Source organism: Aspergillus affinis (assembly GCF_023601865.1).
Source record: "Aspergillus affinis strain CMG 70 chromosome Unknown NODE_15_length_407527_cov_87_040692, whole genome shotgun sequence".
Lineage (NCBI taxonomy): Eukaryota > Fungi > Ascomycota > Eurotiomycetes > Eurotiales > Aspergillaceae > Aspergillus > Aspergillus affinis.
Window position 1 is genome coordinate 153458 of NW_026515796.1, and position 18910 is coordinate 172367.

General features: G+C 50.4%; 5 protein-coding genes across 5 annotated transcripts; 2 read left to right on the top strand and 3 right to left on the bottom strand.

The window, feature by feature from the left end:
• Positions 1-3167: 3167 nt before the first annotated feature.
• KD926_002710 (succinate dehydrogenase/fumarate reductase) lies at positions 3168-3753 on the bottom strand (the record flags this gene model as incomplete). The annotated part of the gene is made up of 2 exons (XM_053097175.1): positions 3168-3434; positions 3514-3753. 2 exons carry the CDS (start codon positions 3751-3753, stop codon positions 3168-3170), a joined length of 507 nt encoding a protein of 168 aa, XP_052958801.1.
• A 448-nt stretch (positions 3754-4201) lies between these two features.
• KD926_002711 (U2 snRNP complex subunit HSH155) lies at positions 4202-7981 on the bottom strand (the record flags this gene model as incomplete). The annotated part of the gene is made up of 1 exon (XM_053097176.1): positions 4202-7981. The coding sequence occupies one exon, from the start codon at positions 7979-7981 to the stop codon at positions 4202-4204; it is 3780 nt and encodes a 1259-aa protein (XP_052958802.1).
• Positions 7982-10962: 2981 nt separating this feature from the next.
• Positions 10963-12255, bottom strand: KD926_002712 (uncharacterized protein; the record flags this gene model as incomplete). The annotated part of the gene is made up of 1 exon (XM_053097177.1): positions 10963-12255. One exon carries the CDS (start codon positions 12253-12255, stop codon positions 10963-10965), a length of 1293 nt encoding a protein of 430 aa, XP_052958803.1.
• Positions 12256-15208: 2953 nt separating this feature from the next.
• Positions 15209-16040, top strand: KD926_002713 (DUF3455 domain-containing protein; the record flags this gene model as incomplete). Its single annotated transcript, XM_053097178.1, has 2 exons — positions 15209-15880; positions 15930-16040. The coding sequence occupies 2 exons, from the start codon at positions 15209-15211 to the stop codon at positions 16038-16040; spliced, it is 783 nt and encodes a 260-aa protein (XP_052958804.1).
• Positions 16041-17956: 1916 nt separating this feature from the next.
• Positions 17957-18910, top strand: KD926_002714 (SAP domain-containing protein; the record flags this gene model as incomplete). Its single annotated transcript, XM_053097179.1, has 1 exon — positions 17957-18910. One exon carries the CDS (start codon positions 17957-17959, stop codon positions 18908-18910), a length of 954 nt encoding a protein of 317 aa, XP_052958805.1.

Here is an 18910-nt window from a genome sequence, read left to right on the forward strand (position 1 = left end):
CGGTTCAGGGGTACGTCATCTGTTCTTCAGACCGTTCATCCCTGTTCGTAATCCCGGTCCTCTTGGACTGCCCTACTGCAATACTGAATCCACCTGAATCCATCCATGTCTATGGAGATATTGCAGTTGTACAGGGACTAAAACTCGGCGCTGCATCCATCACGCCCATCGCCGTTTCCCCTCTTCGCTTAGCCCGCTCAGCGACAGGACCCTGAACAAGCTTCCACCGGCCTTCAAGCCTCTGGCGTGATCCCCGACGGAAAAATGATTCTAGTGTGCAGAAAGTGGAGTCTACCGGTTTCTTGGCGTATGTCAATGGCGGCGGCGCGATGCATCCTCGACGGAAGAGGAGAGGCTAGGGGCTAGAGAGAAAGAGGGGGCGAAGGGGGGAGGGGGGGCAAGAAGGAATGCGTTGCGAATCTGATGCACTCTATGAGGGTGTCTGAGATTCATCATTGGATGTTGAACTCTTTAGGAACATTTGAGACATGCCAGACAGGTGCCATAGGAATCCTTCGTGCGTGGGCTTTGAATTTTTTTTAATCCACTTTTCACACCATTATCTGATGTCTGAGGGTATCGAGTAAATTGAGACTGCGCAATCAGTACTCTGAGTCTCAGACCATCTACGGAGCATTCGGTATACGATTTTTTTTTACGCGCTTAGATTAATCGGAAGGATGAAAGACCCTGCATTGGCGGCTAGACTGGAACAGGAAGCTGTATAGGAATAGGAACCATGGACTCGAGGAGTACGAAGTACTTCGTAGGAATGCGTTCCTGGGAGTCATGAATACGAGTATCTACTAAGGAATTAAGCTGTGATGTCTAGTCATTACTAATGGGGATTTTCCTCCCCGAGTTCGCCGTTGTACATCATCCATCAAGATAATCAATTGCAAATCTCGGCAGTGGTTGGAGATATACTTAGTAACAGGGCAAGGCTTACATCACCGGCAATCGTCAGCCCCGAGAGCCATTTGATCCCTGATCCCTACGGAACAGGTACGATACCTCAGCTCTCCTTTCTAGTTTCTCTCTCACATGAACCGAGGGCAAAAGTCCAAATTGTCGAAAGGGTGACATCCAACAATAAACTAAAGAGAAAAGAAAAAAGAAAAAAAGAAAAAAAGGACGTGTACTAATTTGATTCCTGCGTGCTGATTTTTTTTCATGGATTCGTAATGGCCCAGAACTAAAAGACGGGAAGGAATGGGACAGGGCAAAAAAAAAATGACATGAAAAAAGAAAAAACCAACACCGATACGGAGGACCACCCCAAAAGTCGAGAGACAAAAATTCCCCAATCCAATCAAGCTCAATTCTTTTGATTCAGGGGAAATTTACGGAGTAGAGAGAGAAGAAAACAGAAATTGTAGATTATTGTGAATCCATCCCGGTAGGATCTGAACAATGGTGCCACTAGTGGTGTAGTTTGCCAGCCTGCACTAAGGAACAATTCCATATTTTTACCGAACCTACTGTACCTAGGAAAAGGTTTCCATGCAAGCCACCCTACCACCAACCAGGCAGAGATGCATGTCTGCCGCGGACGACCCAAGCAAGGTGACGAGATGGTGCAGGGGCGACCGGTCGGTGGTGGTGTGCAGTGTGTGCAACACTTGCATTTGGCTGGGATGTTGGATGTATGCGCATTCAACCCAACTATTCAGCCGTACGATAGATAGATAATAGTAATATACCACGGGCAGTCGTCTGGAGCAGACAACTATGAGACATGGATTCAAAGTATCGATGCGGTTATAGACATCCGTGCTCTGTTCAATTTCAATTGGCTTTAAATTGTGGTTTGGTTTATTACTCTTACGACGGAACTCAACCTCAAACATTGACGGGCCCGTTTCCGTTTCCGAGACAGTCAGAGGCTCTCGTTCTCGAAATGCGGGTTCAGGTAGTTGTTGTCAGCCAAGGGATTCCGATAAAAAGTATCAGGAAAACATCTATTCGGTAAACTAACACTACGGAGTACGATGCACATACTCCGAACATACCTACAACCATGATATGTAAGAGAGAGCGAAAAAGAAACTACCAAAAAGAGGGGGGTCTTTCCGCAGGAAAAAGAAAAGAAGCAAAACCACACGCACAAAAAAAAAGCACACGCCTTCCTACCCTCCAAGCTCAAGCCCCAGACCCTGACCTGACCCTGAAAATGAAAAGGGGAAACAAAAATTAGAAAGAAATGAAAAAGGGGGCCCTGACCCTCCCCTCTACACAGTGTATGGGGAGTACGCGCAAGAGAGAGAGAATAATGACGGAGTACACCTATACAAACCGGGCTCCCAGCCAACCCAAAACAGCAACCCCAATCCCTGAACCACACCCTGAAGCCGACTAATCTGGACAGCAATGACGACCAATCTGCAGGGCCTTCATCCAGGAATGTCAGAGACAACCCCCGACTTTGACCAGCGCGGCCAATAAGCACTGGACGACTTTCCCCACAGATCCCATGTGCCAAGGCCGCACATGACATGGGCGATGGAGAAGGCTTACGCGGCACATACTCGACGCCTACAGGGTGAATGCTTGGCATCCGGGACATGTGGCAAATGGTCTCTGGTTGTGGGTGATGGGGGATTCAATCCATGGATGATGGAGAGGGGGGAGGTGTACGTACACCGTGATTCAAGTAGGGTTGCAATGAGATTGTGAGGATTCTTGTTCTTGATTGTATGTATGCATGCATGCACGTATCTATCTACTGTGTATGTGCAATGACAATGTGATTCTTGTGGTTGGGAGGAAATCGGACATGCCGGATTAGATAATCGTTGGTTTTCACGTGCTTCTCGGGATGAAGATCGGAGTGCGACGGTGTAGTATGGCATGGTACATGTACATGTTGATATAGCTGTACTCAGTAGATAGACATGGTACGGTTGTTATAGGTAGATGGAGACTTGGATATTCGAATTGACTAGAGGCTAACAGCTACATAGAATTCTGGACTAGAACTGTCAGTTAAGCTTAATCTACTCGATATATATTCATGTGGATGGTGAACATTTATATACTTCAACACTCAGTATAAAATGGACCACCATACTGCATTTTACACATATGGTAACCTGCTCTCATACATCAGACAGCTCTAAGCCTGCAGCAATTAGAGAGGATATACAGCATAAACTGCCGTACCTGCTTCACATCAGATTCCACACCCAGGACTGGCCCGGTTGTACGACCTCGACTCCTGTCACGGCGCGGGAGGCTTGGTCGCGAATGAGCCGCTGTGCCGCGGTCGAATAGAAAACACTGATCCCATGCTTCTGAGCGGCATGGATATGGTCTTGAATCAGTCCTTTGCCCCCATCTTCGGTTTTGAGGGCTAGTCTGCCCCAGAACCAAGATCTTGCCGTTGACTTCGTAGGCTTGACGGTTGAAGGAAAGCTGAAAGCGGATTCCGTTGGCTGCTAACCATTTGACTGTTGGATTGGACTCAGTCACTAGAATCCGGCACAGACCTCGGTCAGTTCGATTGCCAGTCACCTGGTTCATGTCGCCGGTGAAGTCAGCCTCGGTGTAGGCAGCCATTTCAATCTTCTGTGCTGTGGTCTGATCAACATTGTTCACCAAGGGAAGAAGGTCCTCTAGGCCGTCGTGAGAAGTGCGAAATGCTCCTGCAGTGAAAAAAGAATTTCCGCCGGCCCATTCTTCGGGGCATTTGTCGATGATAAACACTTTCTGGGCCTCGGACTGGGCGGTTGCCGCTGCCAACGACGAGCACATCGCATTCCGAAGGGAGATTCATTGCCATCTAGCAGTCGTGGTAGAACAGGCAAGGCATCTAGATGGAGTGAAGAAACATGCAATAATGTAAACCAACGCCTAGAAAAGGAGGTCGATGCGGGGAAGATTTGATAATACGCAGACGTGTACGTGCAGGATGCCCACTACCAACCGACCAAAAAAAAGATATTGTGAGTGACATTAAGAACAATCATCATTTACTACAAGATATATCTTTCGAGCAGAAAAAGGTAAAAAAATAGATACACGCCGAATTACCCGCCCCAGAGCAGCAACACCGTTCGCGATGAATCAAATCAGGCCTAGTGTGTCAAAGAAAAGAAAGAACAAAAAGAAGAAGCTCAATGATCCAATGGTGAAAAAGCATCCTGTATATGAAATACATCAATGGCATGGTAAAAGAAAACAACGGCATGCTTTTTAGGGCTTAAACGATGATGGTCAATTCATGCCGGTCCACTCCCTCGTCTTCCAAGACGGGATAGTAGGGGATCATGGAATCGGCACTCTGCACGTAGGCGTCGTTGTACAGCCGCCAGTATGGAACGCGCACCTTGCGAGCGGGGTGGAATAAACCGGCCCATACGTAGTTCATGACCACGCCCGTCCCGACGGCCATGCGAATGGCGTCGATCGCCTCAATGACACGATCGATAACGTGAGGGCTGGTTTCGAAGATGTTAGGGAAGACCAAGTTGAGAAGATGAACCATCGCATCTTCACATCCGAGGCCGACCACACCCAGAGCGATGTGTTTGACAACACTGGCAGCGGTTTGTCGGTGAACTTGGTCTCGGTCGATGAGAGCGTCTTCCAGGAGCGGCGTCACGGCGTAAACGTAGTCCTTGGCCATCTCACCAATATACTCGAACAAGAAGGACATGGCCTTCAAGACACCGTTCTGAACGTTCAGTTCGGGAACGCGGTATTCGTTCATCAAAGCCGGAAGGACGGTGAACGGAGCACACGTTTCGGCAACGATACCGATGGCAACGGCAGTACACACACGGGACTGACGTTCCTGTACACGGAGGTTGTTAAGCAGGGTAGCCAACACATCCTGAGGACCGATGGCCTTGGCAATGAAACCGAAAGTGTTGTTGGCGGCACGGCGGATACCCTTCTTATGGGCTTTCAACATGTCCAGCAGTTCAAAGCAGATACGCATCCATTCGCGGGCGTTGACCGACTCGGGCCCGCGGTCGGCAATACGACCAACCAGATCGATGGTGTTTTCCTGAACCTTTTCGTGACGGTTCCGAAGAATGGGGGTAAGACGGGGAAGAAGATCCCTAATAGGTGGTTGCATCTGGTTGATACCGACCACCGTGACAATAGACCGCAGGGCACCGAGAATAGAACCGAGCACCTCGGGGTATTCCTCACCCAGATACTCGTAGAGAACGATACCTAGCTTGCCCATGAGAGCATCCTCGCCACATTGCTTCATGACCATGGCAATACGAGAAATGAGATCGGCCGCTTGTTGACGCACGGTAGCAGACTTGTTGTTCAATCTCCAAAGAATGGTACTGACAATCTGAGGCAGATAGGGTTTGCAACGAGTGCCGAGAGCATTCACCACGGTACCAAAGCCGTTCAAGATGACAATGTCTTCGATGCTCTGCTCCTGAAAGGCATAGAGGACACCGTCAATAAGCCGTTCCTCCAGCCTCTCCGAGATGTCGGCCGCTCCGAGAGCAGCAATCAACTTCTCAACTGTCTCCACGGTCATCTTTCGGTAGGGCTCGCTCTCGTCCTTCAGGTTGTTGACAACACGCTCAAGAATCTCGCCTACGCCAACCTTCTGTCCGAGGTCGACAGTGGTATCAACCACCTGGCGATAGTTTCTGCGGTCGAGAGCCATCCGCCTGACCCAGAAGCTCTTGAAGAAGTCGGTCAAGACGTGCTCTTTAAGGTAGCTAGCCGTCACACCGTCGGTGCTGGCGCACTGTGACACCACCTTCAGGACGACCTTCTTCATCTCTTCATCCGGAGAAGAGAATTCTCGAAGAAGAATTTCCATGATTTGACTAGTATAGTAGTTGGCATATTCCTCGTCCATAAGAGGGATGATGTAACCGACGGCCTTGAGGAATGCAGCCAGACCCTTACCACGCTGCTTACGGGCGCCCGTCCACAGGGGGTTCAGGATCTCATCGAAACTTTCGATACCGTAAGGGTTGGCAGCCTCAGCCAAGGCGGCCACAGCCAAGGCAGTGACCGTGCGAACCTTGGCCTGTTCGTCGCTGAGGTTGTCGGCGATACAATCGACCAGGCCTTTGAGATGGGGAAGAATAGCACATCCCATAAGAATGGGAATTTGCTGAACAATCTTCACACCAGTGTGTCGAGCCTGCCAGGATTTCTTACTGCGGCAGACAGCACGAAGGAAGGGAAGGAGGGCTGGAATACCGAGGGCGGAGGCGACCACGGCGAAGGCTCGAGCAGTCGTGTTTCGCACGTATTCATCCACATGATCGATATCGGGACGCATAGTACTGATCATGGTAGCAAGACCAGCGGCCTTGGCCAAGTTCGAGATAATTTCTCGACCTTCCACACGAGCATAGTAATCCTGGTCAATGAGCAATGGCTCGATGACGACGAGAATCTTGTGGACGTAAGGACGGACGAGATCGTCAAGCTTGTAGAGCACACGGTCAATAACTTTGACCAGCAAGTGGCGCTCCTGGTCCTCTAACGACTTCTCCATAAGCAGGGGAAGGATCTGGTTGAACAAAGGTCCCGCTCCGAAATTCCGCGCGTTATCGGTGAGCTGACGTAGAGCAGTCTTTCTCATGGGTGGCGTGCCGTTCTTGACCTTCAGCAACAGTCGCATGATCTTCCGCTCTTTCATTTCGTCCACAGACATCACGCTCTCGTCTCCTCCTTCCATAAGTTTGCCGAAGTAGGCCATATCCTCAGGCTTGAAAAATTGCAGATCACCAACACCAGGGATCTCGGTTGGGAGCTGCTTGCCCATAGTTCGAGCGCTCTCTGGCTCCTGCATCATGAAACCACCAACGCCAGTCGAGCTGGCCATCGGGGCGGGAGTGGACATGAGCTTCCGGGCCGGGGTACGGATCGGAGCGTAACCCGGGGGAGGGTCGAGGATTTTGTAGCCTTCTGAGGGCAGCATCATATCCAGCTCTTCATCGGACAACGGGGCGTTACGAGCAGAGATATCGGTTCCGAAGCTGGTTGGAAGCATGGCCGATGAGCCTGACTGCGACGGATGCATGGGGGTCGCAAGACCTTGGTTACCGACGGGAGTCGCACCGGGGGCGAGCGAGGGTGCTTGATCCCATCGCGACCGACGTTTGGGTGCTTCTTCGCCAGGCGCAGCTGGCGCGGGAGTCTGGTCCCAGCGGGATCTCTTGGGCTTGGCCTCCGTGTCCGTGGACTGAGGAGGCTCTGGCGCCGTCTCGGTGGGCTCGGAAGACACGTCCCACCGCTGCTTGCGCTTGCGGCCAGTGGCAACAGAGACAGTCGAGCCGGCGTCGGCATTTTCCTTGTCTTCCAGCTTCAACGTGGCCTCATGTTCGGGGACGTCGTCCTCACCACGAGCCTGCTTCTCTTGAATCAGCTTCTGGACACGCTCTTCTTCTTTTTCAAGGTCACGTAGGGCCATGACTTCACGATAAGTCTGGCCATCCTCCGACTCCACGTTCGCGTGCGAGTTCGCGGCGAATGGATCAGCCCTGGTTGGGGTCAAGGGGCCACGGTTGAACCGACGCTTCTGATAATCTGTCTCTCGGTCGGCGATCCTGGCCGCCTTCTCGCGACCGAGAAGAATGTCCTCCTCTTCGACCCCGTTACCGTGGGCGAACTCATCCATCTGACCTTTGGTCGCGGTGTACTGGCCGACAAGACGGTGACCGGCATCGGCATCCTCCATATCCTCATCGTCATCATTCACGGCAATCGAAGTGTCATAGCCGGCATATTTGTTGGCGCCATCGTGTTCGTAAACATCCGTATCGAAGGATTCAGTCAGGGAGGCCTTGGTCGAGCTGTCAGTGCGCTGGCTAGACGGATCAAAGGTCCTAGAACCTTGTTTCCCAGCTGAAGCGGCATTCCGCTCAGCCTGGAGCTTCCGAACAGCCTCGAAATCGGCTAGAGAGGGAGAGAAGTTAGTGACGCGTCGACCTTGGGAGTGGGGGGAGCACATCCAGAGGGGAGATAGGGACATACCGTCAGACATGTTGGTGGCAACAAGGGTTCGAATGATGAGATAGAGAACGTATAATCCCAAGAAGGGGTAGCAATAGCTACATCCGGATCGGACACCGCGATAACGGCTCGCTGATTGATGGGGTGGGGAGCTCTGCGCTGATGGTTGGGATGGTCAAATCGCTGCCGCGCAAAAAGTCAAGTGAAGTTGAGGTTGCGGGACCAGACCCGCTGACTCAGCCGCACGTGATCCATGTGCTCCTGGCGCGTGCACTGCATAGCTTCTGTTTCCGGGAACTTGATTAGTTATGCGCACATCTGGTTGCCACCTCTTACTCTCTTACTCTCCCAAGTCTCTCTTACCTGACTTGCTGAATTCCACTCGAGATATGTGACAAGACTGGCGAACAAAGGTCATTGCACAGCTCATGGGAGTCGACTTCAAGGATGTCTGTCCGATCCGCGCCATTTCCACCAAATCTGCATAGTTCAATATATAATTTCTGTTTCCTCTGGAGGTTCATTGAGAAGTGTCAGGCTTTGTGTGCGAGAGCAAATACCGATGGGCTTGAAAGGTATTTGAGGGAAAGCTAACTTCTATGCATCGGTCAAGACTTACGGGAATACATATGCCCTGATACGTTATTAATATTGAAGTTGAGGGTATCAACTTTCATGAAACAGTACTTATTCGACCAAATATTCACAAGTTTCAATCTGAAGCCTGTGACAAAAATTTCTCAAACCCCTTAAAGTGCGCACTCTGCAATATCCTAGAGCTGAAGATGGCAATGCAGAAAGCTTCATCCACGAGATCTTTGCTGTCGAGGAAGAAGGGATAGGCTCATTACCGTGTCCCGTATGTTGTCTATATCGATGGGTTTGCCCATTCTCATGACCGTGTCTTACCCAATGCTTTTATTACTTCACATATTTGACATGAGAAACACCCGAGGTCGTAACCGTTGGGTGGTCACGAAGTCCTAACGCAGTTAAGACCGGAGCTGTCTGGTTGCCCTTCTACCGTGCATGCAGCGACAGGTTGAAGACCTCATTGATCCTGACATCATAAACCAACAAGTTCAAAGACAATAGAACGTGTCCTTAAGACACAGACAACAATGCCTAGCATAATTACTCGACATCATACTCTGAAGTTTATCCATCCACCACTGCAAAACTACGAAGTAGGCAACAGTTGCACAGACAGCAGTCACAGACCCCAATCTGAAATTAGTCCCAGATTGAGTGTTGAGTGTCCACACTCGATTTCGACACCAACATCCCGGTTCAAATCCGTCCACTCTACGAAATGGACTAGACCCAGCACCTAGCTACATCGACGCGGCCAAATCCATCTACCAAAAGCGGGAGCTGACCCGTCGGGACTGGGCCCAGAACCCCTGGTAAATCCAATGGTATCCATGATGACCTCTTAGCGACCAGCAGTAGCGATGGCCATTCATTGTATGCCCCATCACCGGTAATATATACCACTTTGGGTTTGTGGCCCGGAAGGCGTCGGCACATAGCACGTCCCTTCTCCTGGCAGCGTTATCCACCATGACCAAACTTGCAATTTTGCATGAGCCTGGAGCCAATAGAACAAGCCGTCTCTTGAGGGCCCTGATTCTTTTCGGTCTCGTGCCGGCAACCCTGCCAGCCTACCAGACCTACCAGGAGGCCATCAATTGGGATCGACAGCCGAGAGAGTATCCACTTTACCTTAATAGGGCTGAGTTATTTCTGTGGCACGATGGGGCAGTTGACGAAGTCGACGGGAGACGCAGATAGAACTTTAGATGAAAAACGGGCTCTCCATCTGCCACCCTAAATGCAACAAAGAAATGTGCGGTGACTAGTGGTTCTGGACTCTCGAAATCAAGTTCATGGTCTACGGAGTAGAGAGGAACGAAAGAGGGGCGAATTATTCCGAAGTAGACCGTCGATATCGCGGAATGTCAGGCAGTTTACGATTACACTGTAATAAATATTTAGGGTTTGTTAATTGGATAGTAGTTGCTTTTTTTCTCCCTTGATTGTCCCTTTTCTTTTCTTTGCTTTTCTCTTTTCTGATATTTCTTTTTCGTTTTTCTTTCGTTTTTCTTTCTTCTTTACTTGTGGATCTTTCTCTACAGCCTAAACGTGTCCAATTTATGTGAGTCCTTTTGCCTTGCCATGGACTGCCTAAGTCGCTAAACTGAAAAAAAGTGAAAGTATCGAATTGCCGATGTTGAGGAGCCGGATCGACGTGGCGAGCTTTTGGCTCAACGTGCAGTAAAGTAATTATTGCGGTTTGTAAAAGATAAATGTAATGAATTCATGGCTCTTTATTGATTCATATCATCTGGCATAGTAAATACATCCGTAAGCAAGCTAGAGGATTGTGCTGTCTGAATGGTCTCGGGTTGTCAGGAGTATTGGACAGCAACAATTTCCGCATTGACCAATAATAACAAGTGCGTGCTGCAGTGGGTTCTGATTTCTGGCTTCATTCTTGTGAAGTGGAAATTCTAGGTGTCATGTGGCCACCGCGGTAATCAATGAATGATGAATGAATGATGAATGAAGGGTTATGAATCGTGTTCATATCTGAATGAGTGTAATGAGTTGATTGTCTTTGAATTGGCGTAGGGAAGAAAAGATCTTGTTCAGTATTATTACCTACACAAAACGCTACGGAGGATACATTAACGGCGAAATTCTTGTCAGCTTGCACTTTAAGCATCTAAAAGCCGGTAGTGGATGAAAGTATCTGATTTGAAGTACGTTGCAAAGAAAAGGGATGTACGAGACCTCGGGATATTGGTTAAAAGGAATGATAAATAACAAGAAGAATTTTGTATTGAGACTGTGACAAAAGTCCGTGACAGTAAATAACTATAGAATGTGATAGCAACAGAGGCTTAAAGTTGTATATAGACAAGGACCAGCTGTGATCTCAAATTAAATACAGGAAGAAAATAAATATTAAATAAAACGAAATCAAAGAGCTGTACACAGAACTAAAGCTTAGATAGTGGCACCGGTGATCTTAACAGTGTAATCCAGACCCTTCTTGACCTCATCCGTAAGCTTGAAGCCATCATATTGAATAACCTTTTCGGGGGTGTTGGCGACGACAAGGCTGGCCTCCTCGTTGGCCGTGAGCTCAGCGGATCCCTTTCCGCTCTTGAGCGAGACGTAGCGCACGGCACCCGACTCAGAGTTGTAGACCGCAAGCGTAGCAGTGAAGGCTCCGCTGCTGGTGACAGTGACTTCGACGGTGCCGGCACCGGAGGTCGTGAGAGGAAGAATGTTGGCGCCCATGTACTGGGGTTGACGGGCAGACTTCACAGCGTAGGTGCCCTCACCCTGGGACTCCACGTTCTCGTAGTTCAGTTCCTTGCGCTGGTTGAAGAAGGCCTCCTGGGCGGCCGAGTCGTCAATGTCAACGTAGGCCATGTGAGCCCAGTAGCTGCCGACGATCTCACCGACGGAAGCATCGGTGGAAAGGCGCGCGAGGGTGTGGAGAGGAGTCTCGTTGCTGTCCTCCTTGTACTGCTTGAAAAGCTGGCGGACAGTATCCTGGCCAAGACCGGTGTAGTTGTCGGGGTTGGAGGTGAGATAGGTGAAGAAGGGCCAGGCCTGGTAGTAGTTGCCTGACTCGGCGGTGCCGTCAACAATGACCTGGTACGAGTCGCTGATGACCTTGTTGAGTTCGATGATCGAGTTACCGGCCTCCTGGTTGTGGTTCGAGCGGGCCTTCTTGCACAGAGAAGAGGTGATGTAGGTCTCGGCGAACCACTGGGCGATGGTTTCCCACCAGGCACCGGTGGCAGTCTGGTCAACCCAGGTGCGGCTGTGATAGGTCAGACCATGGCCGTACTCATGCACCAAGACGCTTGGGTCGGCAGCGTAATCAGGGAGAACTTCCAGCCAGCTGAGACCCAAAGTTGGGTCGGACTGAAGCACACCGGCAGCGCCTCCGGCGAGGCTATCCGTGGCGTAGATGTTCTCCTTCCACAAGGTTGGGTTCTGGTCGGCATCATCCAGGATTGAGAGACCGGACGTGGTGAACTCCAGGTCATCGACAAAGCAGGAGTAAGCGGCCTCCATCATGCCGAAGACAGCCTTGGAACCACCCTTGGCCGTTCCATAGAGGCGGAAATGGTCCGAGTCCTCGAAGGTGCTGCCGCCAGGGCCAACATTCGGGTTGGCCTTGAAGGCAGCGCTGGTAGAGCCACTGGCCTGGGGAGCCGGTGCGGCAGAAGTGCCGGTCACGGAAAGAAGAAGGGTGACGAGGGTCTGTTTGCTTAGAGACATGGTTGTAGGATAGGAGAGAAGAGAAGAATGGTTTGCTACTCTCCTCAGTGACCTTGAGCGAGGGGGCAATATGTAAGTCGTCAGGATTTTGCCATGGCGTGATGCAATGGATTGCCAAGCGCAACTTGAAGCAACGGCATAGAATTTTTTTATCATCTGTTTCAGGGATTGAGATTGGTCTGAAACATTATAAAACCGGTGTTCGTTCCGCCGTCTGCAGACTCGAGTCGCCAAGCCGATGATAGAAGGAGAGAAATGCTGCAATTCAGTCTCTAATCAGCTGCACAGGCAGCACTGAGACACGGCGCTCGTTCCGTCCCATACCTGGCCCTGTCCGGAGTTGAAACCATAGGATAGACGCTCGTCTCTTCAGGAAGTTCAGGTCTAGACTGACCGGAGGACTAAATCCAGATTTGGCGCGGGGGAACCTGAAGGGGAAAGTAACGACGAACCTTTTCAGGGGAAATGTGGAGCTGCAAACGCTTCGGATTTCTCCCGTCGTTTCAGGCAGAGAGAAACTGCCGGAGCAGCACCCTGCCAAGAACGGGTAAATTCTGGTTGTTATTAAGAGGAGGTCGGATTTAGAAACTAACAGTGATGATCTGATAAACCCTACCAGTAGGGAGTACACTGTAGGTGCTCAGGAGTGGTGTTCATGTCTCACCTCGAATTGGTGCGCACTGAAGATGAAGATGAAGTTGATTTCGCAGAGATTGCCAAGATCTGACAGGAGGAGAAGACTCTCCGTCGGAGGAGTGCTCATCGAGAGATTCCTGATGAGCTGAGAATTGGATTTGACGATACCCCTTGTCTGTATGGCCCTGTCTCTACACTCTCATTCGAGGAAATATCAGCCCATGGCCACCCGCATGTTCGCTGTTCCGCTAACTATCCGACTACGGAGTACTCAGTTTGCAACTCTGCTCCACAGATCGACCCCATGAGGAAGATCCAGGTTTGACTACAACATATCGGATCGAATGATTTTTATTCATTGTTTCGGGAAGTTTGAAATTGGTCCAATTCCCTCTTCCTGCCTGGGTTAAGGGTGGAGTATCATCTGAAGTTGTGAGGCGTCTACGGAGTAGGCCCCCTGCCCGAGCAGTGAAGAGTTTGATATCCGGTATGATCAGAGCACAATGCCCGAACAAAATTTTATCTTGAATCAAAAATAGTGTGCTCTCGCTCCGAGGGTGGTCCGATTGGCGAGAACATTTGAGCTCCATTACGGACAGGGCATTTATGGCTACACAAATCTCACAGGGCCTTTAATCGGGATATTCTCGGACATATATGATTGCTGAAGCTATGGTTTCCCGCTGAGCCGATTAAATCTTGTGGGCACAGGCATATCAGATACCTGTGATGCAGTATGCCAGGCATTTCACCGCTTGCCTCCCCTCCATGACTATTCTATGTATGTAACGCCTGGGAGCACCTCTTTTCTTCCTGTGCGCGACACAATCAACGTAGTACAATTCCACCAAGCTTTCAAATAATTTAAGTATTCTAATCCTTTCAATCATGGAGTCAGCCGTCCTGAACCTACAAAATCTAGAATGCTTACTTACCCGGACTTCTGCTGTATCTCGCTTCGTAACGCTGAGATTGCTTCATTCTAAGGGTACAGGCACAGTCTCTGAGCAAGAACGATATAATTTGGCTCAGGGAGCCCCAATGAATGCCGCTCCGTTTCTGGCGGTACCTAAGGCAGAATGAGCAGACATTTCTGAGTGTTCTAGTGGCTTTACTAGATACCGAGAGCTGATAGATTGGATATCATGTTATCAAGAACAATAAATGACAATGAGGCCAAAAATCATTGAACTACCTCAACTGCGCCCCAGCATGGCAGAAAATATCATGAACTCTGAGCAAATCATTCATAGTGTTGGTATACCAAAGCTAAGATCCATCCAACGTTAGCCGCCTATCTGGCGGTACCGCCACAATTTCCAGCCCCCAGGAACATACTAACTATTATATCTCAATCTTGTTGGAAATAGGTTCCAACCCGTAAGCCCCTTCTAGAATGCTGGGAATGGAGCTTTGAGGTGTCCCCATTTGTGATTGCCGCGCTTTCAAGGGCCTGGTTGCAGGGCTGCCTTGCAGGATGGCGCTTAAATCGAAGGACATCCAACATCGCTTCTGGAAAAACCTCCACACGGAATCAATGAAGGGCTGACAGGTCATCGGATCTATGGCAGGGATTTGGTCTGGGGCTTTCCCCTAAGCTGGGACTAACCTGTGAGCCTTATGAATGTTTAACAGCGAAGAGCCGTTCACTGCAGATACAAGTCGTGATCGAGCCGCGCGAAGGATGCAGGGCGGCTAATGGGACTATTTTTGGCCATTGGGGTTATGAAACGGATTTCTGTCAGGCATGTCATCTGTGCGCTCCTTGATATCCGGAGTAATTTGGCAGAGAGGGGGGTAGGGCACGGGGTGCAGGCAGAATGTTTCAATCTCTATACTGTACATGTTTGATGCTGGCAACGTAATTCCTATTACTTTTCATTTCTCAAATGCAGTCTTCGCAGAATTTCTTCTGAAGAGGCGGTGTATCTGCTAATGATCTCTAATGATCTAGATGCTGGCTAAGGGAGAGTTCCAGTGAATAACCAAACATCCAACAAGGCAGCTTTGCCTAACTGGTGAAAAAAGTATCCATTTCTGGTGATTATTTCTGGTGATTGGTGGCGAGGCAATCTTCGCTTAGGATATGAGATCTGAGGAGTTCCTGGAAGTCACCGTTAAGTCACCATCCTCTCAGGTCACCGGTGGCCCTCAAGATAAATACCCTCTTCTATTCCTCTTCTCCCTTACTGACCTCCTTCACCCATCTCCATCCTCAATCCACTAATCTTCCTACCCCTCTCTCTTCCTCTCTTCCCCGTAATTCGCAATTCCACAGCTTCTCTTCTTATCCTCACTTCGAACTTTAACCGCCATCATGCTTTTGCATACTATCTTCGTCTTTCTTTTTCTCACCATCTTTGGAGTCCAGGCTGCTCCTACTCCTGCCGGTCCTGACACTGCGACTGAGACCCCTGACTGGTTTGAAGTCGGCGTGAGCAATCTTGAACTGGCTGAAGAATTCGTGAAAATCACCAAGGTCCTCGGGTCCGTCAATATCAACCACTGCCCTCTGGACAACATCAAGATTCCTCTCGAGCAGACCAAGCCTCCTCTTCCTAACCCCGGCAATGGTCTCAAACTGAAGTATGTGGCCATCGGCCGCGGCACCCAGAACTACACCTGCAATGGCACCGACGCGTCCGCTGCTCCTGTCTCAGTGGGCGCCGTTGCTACCCTCTACGACGTGTCTTGCTTTGCAGCCCTGAACCCTGATCTGCCTCACGCGCTCACCGGTCCGTTCTCAAAAACTATTCCTAGCGTGCTCAGCTTCGTCAATGCTGTCTTGAGCCGTGTGATCCACTCATCTACCGACACCATAGTGCTGGGCGAGCACTATTTCGACGGAAAGACTCCATTCTTTGATCTGCGATTGGGCGGATATCCCGACTGGATTGGTACGAAGAAGGTCGGCAGTACGGATGCACCTAATAAGGCCCAGAACGTGCCTTGGTTGAAGCTTGAAGCTACCAATTCCAGTGGTCTCCATGTAAGTCTCCTCATACTACATCGCGACCAGATTATTAACAGAAGACTAGGATGTTTATCGTCTCTACACTGCTGGCGGACAGGCCCCTGCCAGCTGCAAGGGCCAGCTCCCTGCGTTCGTGATTGACTATGCGGCGGAATATTGGTTCTATAGTGCTTAGGCTGCTTCTTGCTGTGAATTGGAGGCTTCTTAATACATTTGGTAGTCATCTCTAATTCGTCATTTCATTATTCACAAGCATGGCACACAAAAGTCCTTACAAAGCCAGCTTAGTTCTTAGATGAATGAATAAATTTCAATACAATGATATAATGGTGTATACTTCTAGACTTAAGTCTGTAATTTCTGAGCCGTCCTCGGACCCTGAGGTGAGGTGCGGTGACTCGTGCTATGCACTGTTCACTCCCGCATTCACTGAGACAACACAAGTCCACCCCTGCATTTGTTCAGACAGACTGGTATAGTGTAGCTCTGGTGAATATGACATCGGCCGTTGCCCAAGCATATCATACGCGAGGTAACAATGGCAGTGGCCATCAACGCAACAGAGAAAACCAAAGGAGACGTCAATATCGGCCAAGTTGACAGGAAATAGTTATTATTTAATACTTGAGAACCAAGCCAGATAGGAGCAGCGATATATGATACTGGACTTGCTCAAGATCCCCAAAACTGCCATCGCCCCGCCGGTCGAATTCTTCGTGCTCAGGTCCAGGTCATTCTCGGCTTCCGGCCTGTCTCGTGCCAAGTCATCACTCTCAGATCGGATAAGGGCTCCTATGATCAAATCCAAGAGCAGGATCAGAGTCAAGATCAAGGCCAAGGCCAAGGTCACGATGGCCCGCATCCCAATGAGGTCCATAATCGCGACTCTGACGCTCATGCTCCTCCATGCTCGACTTCACCGGATAACTGAGGATGAAAGTCTTTTTCACACAGGAGCTGCTGAAGATGTGATTGGGCTACAATTTTCAAATTAGATTTTTCCCTTCTAATATAGGTACTCGGGATAATAGCAGCAAATGATGAAATCAATGAATGCAACTGCTTTCCCTATCATCGTTCATCGAACGGCTACCAAATTGTTGGCTGTCGTTGATAGTTAGTCCCGCTCGTATTTATCGGAATCACATGATCGCTATGGCGCAGTGCATGCGTTGGGATTTGGGAAAATTCACCACAGCCACAGCCGGACTGCCATGTCATCAAGCTTGCCGTCTTTTCAGCTGTCAACATGCCGGAAGCTCCGACAAACTCCAGACATTTTTGACTTTGGGTCCGAGGCATGATCTGCTACCAGGAATGCCCTTGACGATCGCGCTGTCAAGCTGGTGACGGGATGCAAGGAGGGAACGATGTCGTTTGGTTTGCTGGCAGCTCTGGATTCCAGGCGGCAGAGAAATGGGTGGCGGCCACGGCCTACAGAGTGGAGGCAGGCAGGCTTGTGCGGCGCACTACTCCGTGGTAGCAGTGGCATTGTTTCCCGGTCGAATCTTGATTAATTTATCCATTATATTGATTTTGATTTTTGATTTGAAATAGCGATCACTTATCATCACTATTGTTATCATTTGCAAGCATACAAAGATCTTTTGTTTTTTTGTGTGGCATTGATTAATGTTGGCATTATTCACTCGCTGAGTCACAATGCCGGCCCATGCAATCACGTGTCACGTGATCATATATCCCCCCGATCGGGCAATCTCAGCGGCCGGCCAGTCGCTGCGCCGCCGCGTGAACGCGTTCGCCTCACCTACGATCTGGATCACCTTGTTTCTTCCATCCAAATTCCATCCTCTCCTCCGTCCTTTGAGCATTCTTTCAACCCGGCGCATAATGCGCATGATTCTCTAAGTTTGAATACCATCGAAAGTAGCCGAAACACGTCCTCCTTTGTCCTCCTTTGAGCGCTCCGAACTCTCGAGTCCGAAACCTCCCATCCTCGCCCTTTGTCTCGCTGCGAGATATCTTTAAACGACTCGAGCCCTCCCTGCTCCCTTCCTTTCCTCGAAATCCGTCTGCTTTCTTCGTTTGCAATTGACTCTTTCCCATTGCTCCTTGATCACACCCAGCACCATGACTACCGACTACAGCAAGAAGACCAACGCCGAGCTGGTGGAGATCCTCAAGTCTCGCTCACTTCCGCACACTGGCAAGAAGGCGGAGCTGGTTTCGCGCATCCAGGATGATGATGCGAAAACCACCCAGCCCGCCGAGTCTGCGCCCGCCGCTAAAACCGATGCGGAGGACGTGATCGACTGGGAAGATGACGACGAGCCCGCTGCCGATGCGGCCGCGAAGCCCACCACGGAAGCTGGCGCTGCAACAATCGCTGCTGGCGGCAAGGGCCCTGTAGCAAACCCCGTTGCCGTCCCCAACCAGAAACAGGACGTCGATCCCGCTACGACGGATGATCTGAAGGTTGAATCCGAGGGTATACCCAAGGGTGATGTCTCTGCGCAGGAAGGCACCGAGGCAGAGCCCGCCGACTCATCCGAGACCGCTCAACCTGCGGAGGACAAGCCGGCCGTCGACTACTCTATCGGTCTTGCCACTACGGAATTGGAGGAGGAGCTGAAGAAGCGCAAGGCTCGCGCGGAGAAGTTCGGTATTACGGAGGAGACGCAGGCTGCCGTTGCCGATGCAGAGAAGAAACTCGAGCGGGCTAAGCGCTTCGGTACCGAAGGCGAGGATAAAGAGGGTGCCGGTGTTGAGAAGTTGGATGTAGCGCTCCCCAGCGAGAATCCCCGCAAGAGAGAACGCGCGGAGAACGACCAGGGAGAGCGCGGAGACAGGAAGCGTCATTTTGGTGGCCGGGGCCACATCCGGGGTCGCGGCCATTTTCAAGGCCGTGGAGGCCGCGGTGGACGTGGTCGTGGCGGTCGCGGTCGCGGTGGACGCGGACATGACAACCACCGGGGACATGACAACCACCGGGGACAAAGACCTCACCCGAACAACGCCAGTGGGTCGAGTGAGAAGGACAAAGCTGCCATGGAAGCGAGAAAGAAGCGGTTTGCCACCGAGTAA